The 14186-nt window shown below is 36.0% G+C and overlaps 1 protein-coding gene across 2 annotated transcripts in view; it reads left to right on the top strand.

Moving 5' to 3' along the window:
- Window positions 1-3879: 3879 nt before the first annotated feature.
- LOC123525440 (tRNA dimethylallyltransferase-like) overlaps window positions 3880-14186 on the top strand; it is a 48899-nt gene continuing 38592 nt past the window's right edge. The window contains exons 1-4 of one of the 2 annotated variants that reach the window (XM_045304482.2): window positions 3880-4020; window positions 6038-6106; window positions 6780-6920; window positions 7711-7809. In XM_045304482.2, coding sequence (XP_045160417.2) covers window positions 3895-4020; window positions 6038-6106; window positions 6780-6920; window positions 7711-7809 — 435 coding nt within the window. In that variant the 5' untranslated portion in view covers window positions 3880-3894. The remainder of the gene's footprint in view (window positions 4021-6037; window positions 6107-6779; window positions 6921-7710; window positions 7810-14186) is intronic. The other variant, XM_045304483.2, reaches the window with a different exon arrangement.

Genomic DNA, 14186 nt, shown 5'->3' with positions numbered 1-14186 from the left:
AATGACCCCCGGTCAAATTTAGTGATAACTCGTGTATCTAAGGCCTAATTGCTGCATTTTATGCCCCCACTCGGGGGAGGGGGCATATAGAGTTGCCATTGTCCGTCTGTCCGTCCGTCCGTCCTTCCGTTTGACCATTAGCACCAGATACAATCACTTGACACAGAAATCAGAGCATTCCGCAACGGGAAAAGGGATTCTATTTCTAGACGCTGTATCTTGGTGTATACATTTATTTTTTCAGGAAAATAACAATTCACAATAGGTTCACAAAACACACCAGTGTCAATAATTCCTGCAAACTTAGGTATGAAGTAATACTTCAGGTGAAAACTGCACAAGAAACTGCTAGCATAGAACTTAGTATTAATAAAAGTTGCAATACTTAAAGCAGTGGCAGTAAAGTACGGTAGCGGCAACAATAGAAAGTAGTAGTAGTAGTAGTTTTTGTTTGTTTGTTTGTTTGTTTTGGGTTTAACGCCGTTTTTCAACAGTAGTACATGTAGTGGCAGTGGTAGTGGCAGTTACAGTAGCAGCAGCAGCAGCAGCAGCAGAAGAATAAGTGCAGCAACAACAGCAGCAGTAGAAGAACAGGTAGATGTACAAGACGTATTAGTGGAAGCAGGGATAGTAGTATCAGTAGTAGCAGTTGTAGTAGTAGTAGTAGTAGTAGTAGAAGAAGAAGTACATGTAGTAATAGCAATAGAAGTAGCGGCACCAGTAGTAGTAGTACAATCAAAATGTTAACTATTGGCAATGGAGGGTATTAGAGTTGTAGATCTAGTAAAATTATCCGTTAGGTTTGGTGGGGATCACTTTTTAATAGATATTATAGTCGAAAGTCTTTTTAGGAGCCCGTGTTTTACACGGAAAGTGTAACTTTTTTAAATAGAATAATGTCCGGGAATGAGAGTTCGAATGTAGTAATTTCGGCAGTGAGTATTTTACATGGAAGGAGTCACTTTTTCTATAGAATAATAACCGGGGCCGTTATTCTATGAGATTCGAAAGGAGTCATCTTTAGGGAGTCAGTATTTTACTTGGAGGGGTCAGTTTTTCTATAGAATAATGACCGGGGGGGGGGGGGGTCGTTGTTCTATAGAGTTTTCAAAGGGAGTCAGTTTTTATAAGGGGGGTCAATATTTTACAGGAAAGGAGTCACATTTTCTATAGAATAATGACCGGGGGGTCGTTATTCTATGGGGGTCGAAATACTTCATTACACCCGCCTTCCGTCTATTCAGTATTTTAGAAGTAATAGTTTGGTGCCAGAGGACGCGAAGGGTGTTGCATTTCATTACCTCTAGACTAAGCAGTTTGCTATTTATTTGCCCGTCCAACCGAAATTTGTGTCCAACTCCTCCCACACTATTAGCCTGATTTGCCTCAAACTTCCACAGGTGAAAAAGTTACATGTGTAGATGACTATAAAGAAAGGATTTTCTGACTATTTTTACCCCTGTTATGGACCTTTGATAGTTTTGCTATATAGAATATAGAGAAAAATCTTGTGTGTCCAACTCCTCAAGCACTATTAGCCTGATTTACTTCAAACTTTCACAGACGATGATCTTTGATTATTTCTACTGGAGAAATGGCCCTTTGATAGTTTTAGCTATATAGAAGATAGCACAGTATTGGGAGGGCGGGGGTGCATCCATGAAGGATCTGATGGATTTTGTTTCCATCTACACCCCTTGTGACAAGTGACCTTTCCTAGAAATACACGCAAGAGTTCATACGAATAAGAGAACCTAGTTTACCATAGGGTCTTGTCTTCTAAAATGAACAACTTCCCGCATGAACAGCTTATTTATAGTCGCCACCGGTAACCCATATGGGCGACTTTCAGAAGATTTAATAATGTTAGTTGGAGGATAATGTAAGATGCAGAAGATGCTCCAATTCCAGAAGTTTCCCTGGTGCATTAGCGTGCCAGGTGTAAAACACCCGTACACGGAACTTATCCCAATAATAGTATTTTAGTTGGTGGAGCGTAGGCTCGAACTCGCGACCCCTGGTTTCGTAGTCAGACAGTGTTACCACTGGACCTCAGCGTCCGCTCTTGGAATTTATTACCGGCCCCAAGTTTCAACCTTAGGGTACCCTTTTGTCATTAAAGGCACTGATTCTGGGATTCGTGTCTGCACTGCTACGGGTTGAAGTCTCGCCCGTGATTAAAATTGTTTGTATTGGAGACATTCAGCCGGATTGTTGAAAGTCGTTTGCCAAGCTATCCGACCATATCTGAAAATGCCGGGACGGGATGGCGGCACATTTGAATGTTTTCCCACCATTCAGCATTTATCCTCAACTTGAAGATTTACATACTATCACTTTTAGAAACCTATTTATTACACTGGCACATTGATGTGGTACAGTGTCCATTTAATTACACTAAGTCCCGGGCTCGAACTCCATCATCACTGGTCTTGATCCATCGGGTTGGAAAAGGTATTAAGTAAACAAGAGATTGTCTACATGTATTTGATGCTGATAGTGATATTGAAAATAATGAGGTTTATTTTAAAATACTTCTCTATGGACGTCACAGACTTCCTACGCGAAAGCAATATGTAAATACAATATAGAAAATCATGTATTATCATGCAGTGAACCGGGATAGGAAGCGTAAGTGACCTTGGTTTTGGCAACACTGCGCCAATGAACTCGAGGGGGCCACGGTGTCGAACCTGACTATTCTCGCCTCCACAGCATTGAGTACAGGTTGTAGACAAGGTTTGAGATCGTCAGAAAATTCTGAATGTCGTTATGTTGTTCCATACAAGTGCAAAACATTTAATAATAGAAGTTTCTGTACTATTGGTCTAAAACTGTGGAATGAACGCCGTTAGAATTAAGCAAAAGTAAATCACTTGACACATTCAAAAAAATCTTAAGACTGTATTTTAGAGACTTCATGACATTGTTTTATTATTTTTTTTAATAATTGTTTTTATATGCGATAACAGCAGGTGTTATTAGTTTTTAAATTTTCGTGAGTTTTTTTTACATTTCATCATCTATATTTTTTTAGGTTTGTTAATTGTAAATTAAATGTACAACGCCATTAAAGATGTCATTGTTTAATCAAATTTATCAGTTTCATCTCCAGTGGACTCATTTCTTTTTCACAGACAGAATCCACCGTGTCACGTGACAGAATTTTCGTCGTCATTGGGTCACTGATTACGTGCTCCGTTGACAGGACAAGCGGGACTGCTGTTCTGTATGGCACACTCATTTGAAATTTCACCGGCTACCTTGAAATTAGAAATTTCTTCACATGATGTTTTTAACAAGTTTGTGTAGGTAATATAAATATCATGCGATTAATCCAAAGGTTGGGAAATGTCCCCCCCCCCCCCCCCCACCCCCCAGAAAAAAAATCCCAAGATCCAGAGTATGCTAGGCTAGTCCAGCAAGTATTTTCCATCAATAATTACCCCAGAATGGAATATTTTGGGTTGTGGTGTTCATGTTCACATAACGAAGAGTTTCGCTTCAGCCTGTGATAGGGGTGTGGGGTTGTTGAAATTTTTTTTTTCTTAGTAGCATTCTTCCAAAGGATCTTCTGACATAATTTTGAAGCACTTTGAACTTTGAGAACTGGGAGAATTAATGTGTACTGGGTAGAGTTCCGCTTTGATGCATTGGCACTACAGCATGTAACTGGGTTGTTACCAGCATGAAGGTGTACCAGGAGGTAAAATAAAAGCAGGTAGTATCTGTTACTGGATACCTAGTTTGTCGCACAAGAGCTTTGTAGCTCGTGTTGTATGTCGTTAAAAATACCTTTACCTTTTTACCTTTAGTAAACTTGTTACCGTACATTGATCCGTAATACCGCACTATAAACTTACCTAACCACAGTTAGGCGAATAGAAAAAAAACATGGCCGCCTCCATGAGAAATCCTGTAGTCGTTATTCTTGGAGCCACTGGAACTGGAAAAACGAAACTGTCACTAGAATTGGCAAAACTTTTTAACGGAGAAATAATTAGTGCTGATGCTATGCAGGTTTTTCACTTTCAGGATTAATCATTATGTAGTTAAAAAGGAAATGTTAACTGTTGCATATTTCGGATGTAACATCATCATCATTAGTCTTACTTATTTGGCTTGTCGGGGTGACTTATTTCATGATCTGTTATTTCATAGTTGTCATCCCTCTAAGCCGAACTCATATCTGCATTTTACTGTTAGGAAAAAGAAATTAAAAAAATCATATAATGCTGTACTGGTCAAACTTACTTGCTCCAATAAATTAAACATTAATATTCATGTAGAAACTTCAGATGGGTTGAATATAATCCATAATTTAAAAAAAAAGAGACTTAAATCTGTGGAAATATGTGTAAACAGGTGCAAAGAGATATCTTCCCTGACACTGGTTTCAATACAGTGGACTGCCGATGACATTAAATTGCAGAAACAAAACACAAAATATACATTAAAAAAATGTCAGCAAGGCAATTTTATGTTGTAATGTCAACATAAATTCATTATCAGAGATGTAATCATTACAAATACATTGTACATGTACCAGAAAATGTTCCCAACGGATTTCATTTGGGATTTCCTAACAGATTTATGCAGAATAAGTTTGGATGTGACAGGACGGGAGACAATCAAAATCCCCTTGATCAAAATCTCCTCTACTGAAAAATGACAGGGTGTTACAAAATCCCCTTCATACTTTTGCAGGGGCTATCATAATCCCCTCTATGATTTTTACTTCTTTCATCAAGTTCATAATTCTACAACATTAAAAGTCTATTGCATAAAGCACGTAAATACAATGCCTTTAGCAAACATAATATAATTTGGAGCACTGATATCTATATATCTATAATGTTAATCACAGAGGGGATTATGATACCCCCTGCAAATATGCGAAGCGGATTTTGTAACACCCAGTCATTTTTCAGTGGAGGGGATTTTGATCAAGGGGATTTTGATATACACTCTGACAGGACAGTGACAGTCAAAAGTTATCATGCTGTCCCTAATTGTCCTATTATTTGGACTACAGCGTCATGATATGTGAAACAAGAAATCATTCTATAAAAATTCATAGCATAGAGTTAAAAGCACATTTACTATCACAGAAAAATATGAAATTAGGTGCTACGGAAAAAGCAGAGCTCTCTTGAAAAATCACCAGTGCCCATTAGATTTTTAAAGAAGTGGTGTTATCGCAATGGCAATATCAGGTATTACGGAATTTAGGAAGTTTATGTTATATTAACACAATTATTTCTATTAACGATAATCCATAATTCCCAAATGCAATTTAAGTTTGTTTAGAATCTGATTTACATTGTTATTCAATATTCAAAACAATAAGCAGGGTGCTTGATACCATTTAGTACTATGTGCAGTCCTATGGAAGAAAGCTAAATAACACTGATTCTATCAAATACCACAAATTTCATCTCTTTAGTATACAATAGAATAAGAATAAACGGATTTCCTTTTCACACGTCTAACTGAAATGGGACGCTGAAGTGGCGCCGGTAGCTCTGCTATCAACAGTTGAGTTCATCTTAAAAAAGTACAGTAAAATAATGGTTGGAAAAGGTTATGAAGCGCTGTACATTTTTCATTTTATTATTTGATAAGTTTAGAAATATTTATTCCAAATAAATATACATGTATTTAGTTATAATATGGAATTTGGTGCTGCCCAACTGACAAGGAAACCCAGTAATGTATGGTTATGTTTGTTCTTTCCTATATTTTCAGTAAGTGTGATGTTTTTGCTCTGGTTAAGAAAATTGAGAATAAAGCCAAATCTTTCAAAATGTTTCTTAACTAAATGCTCTTTACCATTTTTCATTTGTGTCATTGTAGGACAAATTGTATTCATGAGTTGAAGATATAAGTGGTATTTGAGTGCACAGAATCTAGACTGAAAAATCCACCAATTGTGACTGAGTTTGACCCAGAGTTTTTTTTCTATTTCATTGGCACTGATGTAATGTTAGAAAATAGGTAATGTTATATCCTAGAGGAATGTTTTGATTGTTTTCAGGTGGGGACATTTGATCAGAGTCAGACATGTCCTGGAGTTTTAGTTTGCAGTAGGAGGCAGATTTTAATGGTGATTTATTGCTAAAAACAAACTGAAATAATTGTTGTTTAGCACAGTGGCTTTTGATACAGTGTCAAGCTGTAACCTGTTATATTAAGGAGAGAATAACTTTTTTTGTGTTTGGTTTGGAGTTTACAGTGGCATCAGACTGATTCATTTTTAGGATTTACCTTTATAGTCCAATGTTACAGGAGTTTAACAGTTCCAACAGGGGAACATTATGTAATTTCCATCACAATTTTGTTCTGCTTGGACTGGACCTGGAGTGACAATTTTTAAATTTTCTCTCTAGACCTACATTTTGATTTTTAAAGTTTCTTGGAATACAAAAGTACTTAAAATGATAACTAATCTGGTATTAAGATGTAATGTAAATGTAACTCGTGCTTAAATTGTCTTCTTTTTTTTGTTTCCTTAAAGCAGTCAGAAAGCATAAGAGTAAATTGTGTGTTGTTGCTAAGACATTCCAATAAGATATGATGCTAATTTCAGCAGAATAGAAATTAAAACTGATAAACTGACATGATGATGAAACACAAAGAAACAACAAATAATTTTTGAAACAAATTTGAAACCCCACTACTAGAGATTGAAAAAGCAGGAGTATATAAGTGTTATAAAAATAACACCTATATGAAAAAAATTCTTTATTTGTGTATTTACTTTGACTAATCTTTTACAGTTATACAAGGGCCTGGACATTATCACAAACAAGGCAACACAAGAGGAACGAGCTACATGCAGGCATCATATGATAGATTTCCTGTCTCCACTGAAGGAGGACAACACAGTCGTACATTATAGAGATCAAGCTGTACCCATTGTATCTTTTAGTTACAACAAATCTACTTCACTCTTCACTCTCAAGTTAGCTTCCAAATGCATGTTTTGTCTAGACAAATTGATTCCATTCTGCTAGTTGAGTGTCAATGACCACTATAAAATAGCCCTAGCATTTATTTACCTAGGATATAATCATAACATGAAATAACCTGACATTTTAAGAATATTGGCAATGCTTAAAATGTCACCATAATTATGCTGTCATAATTTAATGTTGTAAACTAGATGTATCAAACACCTACAATGGAATACACTTATCAATTGTACATTAATTCAGTTAGCTGCTTTCAACATACCTTGTACAGGGCTCTACCTTAACAACTGCCCTATTGCCGAGGGCAGGTAAAAGTGGAGTGTGGGTAGGCAAAACATCATACTCAGTTGCCGACCTCGGAAAATCATGTACTACTGTAGTAGTGTTTACACCATTGTGTTACATTTGGGCAAACAAAAATTAGATTCTGGCAAGTAAAAATATAGTTGAAGTTTCCCTATGGGCAAGTGTTCTACAGAGTTAAAGTGGAGCCCTGTTGTAATGCTCTAATTAATTGGTCCCCAGATTCCATTGTAACCATTAATGGATTGGTTCCCAGATTACAGGCAACTTATATCTATTCTACACTATGTCAAAAATGTTAAATACTTGTATTATTGTATTGAAAGTTTATTTGTACAGTGACAATTAGACACTGAAGATTTTAGGTCAACTTTTTTTTTTTATATTCATGCATAAGTATTGGAAGAGATATTTTTCCTTGAATATGAAGTAGATAGATTCATTGTTGCAGCAGAAGAAGTCTCCAGTCATAGTAGGGGGAACAAACTACTACATTGAGGCATTGCTATGGAAACATCTTGTAAATAAAGAGGTAACTTACTTTATAGTATCATCTATTTACAGAGTTTATTCCTGATGGATGAAGTTAGGGCTGTAACGAGTATCCGAGTACTCGGATATCTGCGAGTTTGACCAAAAGTTCAAGTACGCATATTCGTCATTGTCAAGATCGTTGGATCGCGGTCTTTTTCATTAATATATGCAATATGTATAATTCTATCAATAAAACTAAATTAAAGCCACATTAAACGTCTTTAATGAATTTTCTTGCACATCTAAGACGAAAACGCGTTGTCAGATTCTATCGTTCATCTGCAAGAATGGCCAAACATTACAGACATCCACCCGCGAAACCTGACTTTAATTAATGAGCAAAACATTAAACAAATACAGGTCAAAACTATTAAACTGAGCACCATGAGAACTGCAAAGTTTAGATTCCATAAAGAAAAAAAAAGTACGAAAATAACAGGCTTGCATTTTTGTATCATTATAAGTTGTTGCTGGTGATCCGTGGTTCGATCTGTGAATTGTCAGCCCCGACTCGCGGATCGGATCTGATCGCCACTTGTCTGATGATCCACAGCCCTAGATGAAGTCATTAAACTCTTATTTCAACTGGAACCCATGCTACAAAAATTCAGACTGATGATTTACTTACAAATATAAGAATCTTTCACTGGTTGTAGGTGCTGATAGGAATTTCTTGCATTTCATTTTGTAGTTTGGAAATAGGGTGTGGTGTAAGATGGAGTTTTTCAGCAGTGGTGACATTGGGCAAGAAATAATTAAGTTATCTACAGTTAAACATTTCAACTAATTTTTAGCTATTCTGAGCACTAAATATGTGCTCTGGGTGAGCTGTTGGGATCACTCATCATCTGTCAAGATTTTGCTATATGAGTTGACCAGGAAAGCGCCTATGTCTTTGTCTTTCATATTTTGAGCAATGAAATGGGTCCAATCACTGAGGTAACTATGTCTTAGTGTAGCTGAAAAACTGAGCTCAATGTCCTTTGTTAAACCACAGAGCTGGTGAGACCATTATATCCCATATATACAATTTTCCTCTGGCTACCTTGCCTAAATGATTCATAAGCCAATGATTTTCAAATGATTTAAATTGTGATCTCAGTAATTTCAGGGATCAGGCAAATCACTCACTGTTTTAATCTATAAGCATAGAACTGATGATGTTTAGCTTTTACTTCCTATAGGCAGGAACTGCAATACTTGACTGGCCATGTTGTTGAAGTTCCCTCCAGACAATAACTATGAATCAACAACATGCAAGTCCTATAGTAAGGATAATGAGCCTAAGCCTTTTTTTAATCGGAGACGCAGCTCAGTATATTTGCCCTGATTCCTTGATGCGCGGCTTATACTTTGCCAGTAACACTAAACCTCGTCAGCCTGTAACTCTTCTTCTACTTTCCCGGACTAGCTGTTGAAACGTCTTCTTGCTGTCTCAGCTTCCCGATCCTGGGCTTATTGAGGCAGTTGTCTGTAGCATTTGACTACCATAAAGGTATGCCTCAGTTGTACTTTGCCAATGTTAAACCTCTTCAGGCCTGGTGCACAGTGCCCATTTCAGTTAAAGCTACATCTTTCAAACTATATGCAATAGATTTATGAAATAAAAATTGTAAGTAAGGTGTAATACAGATGTAAATGTACTGGTGAAATTTCATGCTATAAATTCAAAATTCAGTTGGTATGGCAAGCTCAAGTAGTCAAAAATTAGCCCTTTTTGCTTATAGTACAGGTTAGCATCTAAAGTTTCATCTTCTTTTTATACCCCCACAAAACGAAGTTTGAGGGGGGGGGGGGTATGTAGGAGTGAGCTTGGCAGTCTGTCGGTCGGTCCGTTGGTTTTCATGGTTTCTGGATGATAACTCATGAAAGGTTTAACCGATTTAAATGATTTTTGGTACACAGATATAACATCAGAAAATACAGGTCAAGTTTGAATTTGGGGTCAGTAGGTCAAAGGTCAAGATCACAGTGACCCTGAACAGTTAAATGGTTTCCGGATGATAACTTGAGAACGCTTGGGCCTAGGATCATTAATTTTGGTACACAGGTGTAACATCATAAAATACAGGTCAAGTTCGACTTTGAGGTCTGTAGGTCAAAGGTCAAGGTCACAGTGACTCGGAACAGTTAAATGATTTCAGGACGATAACTTGAGAATGCTTAGGCCTAGGATCATAAATTTTGGTACACAGGTGTAACATCATGAATTACAGGTAAAGTTTGACATTGATGTCTGTAGGTCTAAGGTCAAGGCAGGGGTCACACTGGGATTTTTTTCCTCTGAGCCACTGCTTTTTCTGAAGATAAAATTATGATGCCAACAACGGCGAAGCACATAGCATTAATGTTCTTGTAGGACTATACATTATATATACCCATACCACTCAAGAAATTAATGTAGTTAGATCTATTACATATTTCTTAGTAACCTTTTAAAAAGCTATTTAGAAAATCAAGTTTCGTTAATTTCTAAAATTATCATTTTTATTAACATCTGCCATTCAATAAAAAAAAATCTGAAAAATCATGTTTAGGGGACGAACATTACATTATTGGACTCAAACTACATATTGAAAAAATAAGTGAATTTTCAGTCCTCGCTCTAAAATTTCTAGCATTATTATACACATTTTTACATAATAGCAACTTAAAGTTCGCCTTCCCCTTTCTTCACATATTAAGAAGTACTTTTAAAAGCTACCATAAACAGATACCCAACTGTTCATCTGCAAAATAAAAAAGGGCTATAAGGTGATCAGTGTCCCTCCTTAAAACAACATAATTAGTGACTTATTGACGTGTCAACACCTGCCATAAAACACCCCTACAAACTGCAGATGGCCACAGACTACTACCAAATCACTTTCTCTCAACAGGGTGCCAATATACATTGGGACCATAAAACACCTAAATTTATCGTAATCTTAATCTCTTTGATTAATTGTCTTCATCCTGTATATTTATTAAACCCTTGTTAAAGGGATATATTTTACCTTTTTTTGCCAAAAACTGTCCACTTTGGAGAAAACATATATGGTGTTTTTTTTATCTGTATCCTTAAAAGTGTGAGCAGTCAGTTACTATAATATTCCGTGATTTGATTATTACTATTCACGTCTACGACGGTTCTTCAAGAAAGGAGGTCTTGATAACTACAACAACAACATAGCAGGACTCTGGTGACATTTTTTGAAAGGTACCTTATGGTCACACACCAGTATTGAAATAGTATTCCCTATGAATTCTTTATAAAACTGACTTTTTTTAAAGACCTACCAAACATAGCTGGACCCATTTCAGAGAACAAATCCTTACCTCATTTTAAAGAGTTATGATAAAACTGATATAAAATGAGGAGAAAAGTAGGGGTCATGTATATTTTAAGAGAGATTTCTCTTGTCACATTTGCTTACTGTAAAATCACATCAATATCACACTGCTGTGACCTGGAAGTACTACTCATAGTAAAATTTAGTTTTACTTCACCAAATACAACCTCCTCTCCCATTTTTCCAAAATGTCCACAATACATCTTCAATGACATTTAATCAGAAACCAGCTTTAATTTAGACCTCTGTGGCCATGCAAAGTGAAAAATTAGAGTTCAAAAACCTGTCCGCCATTACACGACTAGACCAGATGGCTCCCATGCTGGTTCCTTTACTATAGTTAGGCCTTATGTGAACAAATTGAGTAGGGAGGATTTTGTCCAGGGATGGGGGTTGAGGGGATTGTCTATATTCCATATTTATACATCTTTACTTTCCAGATGCAGTAAAAATTTTGCCTTTAAAACTTATTTCGACAAATATTGATCAGTACTAAAATATTTTTGTAAATTGGTTTAACTAAATATTTCAATCTAGCCAGCTTTTTAACTACTTGATGAATGTGATAAATAAGTTTTTTATCATTTAAATATAACCATTTACTGTATTTATATATAAGTTACCTATTGAAATGACACAAATATTGCCTTAGTGTAGAAATTTGCTTTTAAATGAATATATGTTTCAAAATATAGTGAAACACCGCTCGCTCGAGCATCGATGACTCGAGCACCCGGGCTCGCTCGAGCAATTCATGTAGTCCCGGCTGATTTCCTTCTATTTGCTTTGCGAAATTACCACGGCTGGGTCGAGCATCGATAACTCGATCGCTCGAGCATGACACCTGGTCCCTGTGTATCAATTTATTCTTTGTTTCTTCTGGCAAACTCGAACAGAAGTGTCAAAATTTTTCACACCTTCGGTGGTCAGAATGAATCGGTTAATCAAAAATTTTCACACACCGTGAGAATTGCGTAGTCTATTCCAAGACTATCTTAAATGATTGTTTGTCGGTATATTTGATCTTATAATGAGATTAATTATTGATAAACGGTTAAAGAAAAGTTTTATTGATCAAATATCGATCAATTACTGATTACTTAAAACATTATTTCTGTGGGATCAAGAAGATAGGTATGAGATCTTAGTATTTTAATCAACAGTTGTTTGTTTGCAAATGAAGGAAGTAATATAACCTTTTCATTAAATTGAGATGATAATTATGATATGCACTTGTTGATGAATTTTAATAAAAAAAGTCTTAGTTGTTTCCTCACATGTGCCATTTACAAATTACGTATTGAAACGTCTATCATAGATAACGTTTGTAATACTTTTAAAATGTCACAAATATGTTATTATTACCCATCACCGTTTACTCTGCAAACGGTCCAGATGAAAATCAGTAAAAGTAACTTCAATTTTCTTCATATGTTGGTCAATGTTTGGGTCGCTCGAAACCATGGATAACTCGAGCATTTTGCTCATCCCCTTGCGACCTTGAGCGAGCGGTGTTTTACTGTAGTAGCAAAAGCTGAACAGTCATTTTATGTAATGTCCATCCCTTGTTTCAGGGATTATTTATCTATTTTATTTTCTGGTCAGAAGTGAAATATTTCATTTTGTCTTGGCGTGTACACCAACATGCCAAAATGAAAAGCTTTGTTAATGGTGCATACATCATTGTGAAATAGCGAAACATTTCATTTTGTCTTGGTGTGGGAGCCAGTGAACCAACCCGAAATTTTTTATGATGGCACACTCACCAACACAAAATAATGTTTCGTTATGTTGGGTTGTTAGTTTCGTTTTGTCATGTTAGCGCGCACCAAAATGACACACAAGACTTGGAACTTAGTTTGTCATGAATATTAATGATTTTGCAGTAAACTCTTGGTAAAAACTATGTATGCTTTTGCAATAAAAAGTATGAAAGCATCTTATCTCACATGTAAAATCACAGAAAGTTTTGACCAGATGCAGTGTCTTCTTCATGTCAAGCACTTTCAAATATTCTTATCTATGTGTAACCATCAATCAAGTGTTACCTGTATTATCATGGCCTGCTGTGAGTTACTTAATTGACACTTATATGATAGTTGCTGCTCCCATGAAGCATTGATGTTCAAACTGATAAGATATTTTATTAGTTTGTATATTTGTGTATTCAAAGTAATGAATAACTGATCCCAGCAGACAGTAAGAGTAGTGTGAGAGGCAGTTGTCCAGTAGTAACACTTTGGCTTATGAAACCAAGTGTAGAAAGTTCAATCCCCACTCCTCTAACTAACAATAAAAACATTCACATAAAAGTTCTGTGTCTGGGTGCTGCACATCTGGCACTTTATAAAACCAGGGCAGCTTCTGGGATTGCAGGATCTTCTATAGACTGGCTCCCGTCCTTATGTTTGTTCTTATTTACATATATTATCAGTTTTCTTCATTAAGAGGGAAGTAACTCCAGAAGGTTGTTTCTACATTGAGATTTTATTGCCCCTGGCTCCGAACACAGTATGGTTCAGCCATCAGATAAATTGTGCTATATTAGAGGCGTAAAATTTTCTTATAAAATGTTTCCAGTATTTATATAAAAATAACCATGCAGCCGCGGAGCAAGGCTAGATCTTCTGTATCTTTAGCTATCCTCCCACTAAAAATTACTAAATAGTCTTCTGGAGTAGTTATCCATACAGATTACCATTGGGGACTTTAAATAAGCTCACACCCCCGCCCCCGCAATCTTTTTTCATGTTACATAGTAAACAATGATAAAAACCAGTAAGAGGGACAACACGTCAAATACACCAGTAAAATATTCACAATTTTAATTTTCTATTGTAGTTAGGTAGAGGCAGTTACACATAAAGTGAATAAGAAAACCTACAAGACTATTTGACTGCACTCATATTGAAACATTGGTAGTTTTTAGTTGTGTAAAATAAAAGGAAAGTCCATAGCTTGTTGCAAAATAATATCTTCATATTTTCAGTTAAATTTTATTTCATGTTTCTCTAAATAAAAGGTTTTATGCCCCTCTATTTAA

Source organism: Mercenaria mercenaria, chromosome 3 (genome assembly GCF_021730395.1).
Source record: "Mercenaria mercenaria strain notata chromosome 3, MADL_Memer_1, whole genome shotgun sequence".
NCBI lineage: Eukaryota > Metazoa > Mollusca > Bivalvia > Venerida > Veneridae > Mercenaria > Mercenaria mercenaria.
Note: the sequence above shows the minus strand (reverse complement) of the source record. Positions and strands in the feature narration are given on the sequence as shown.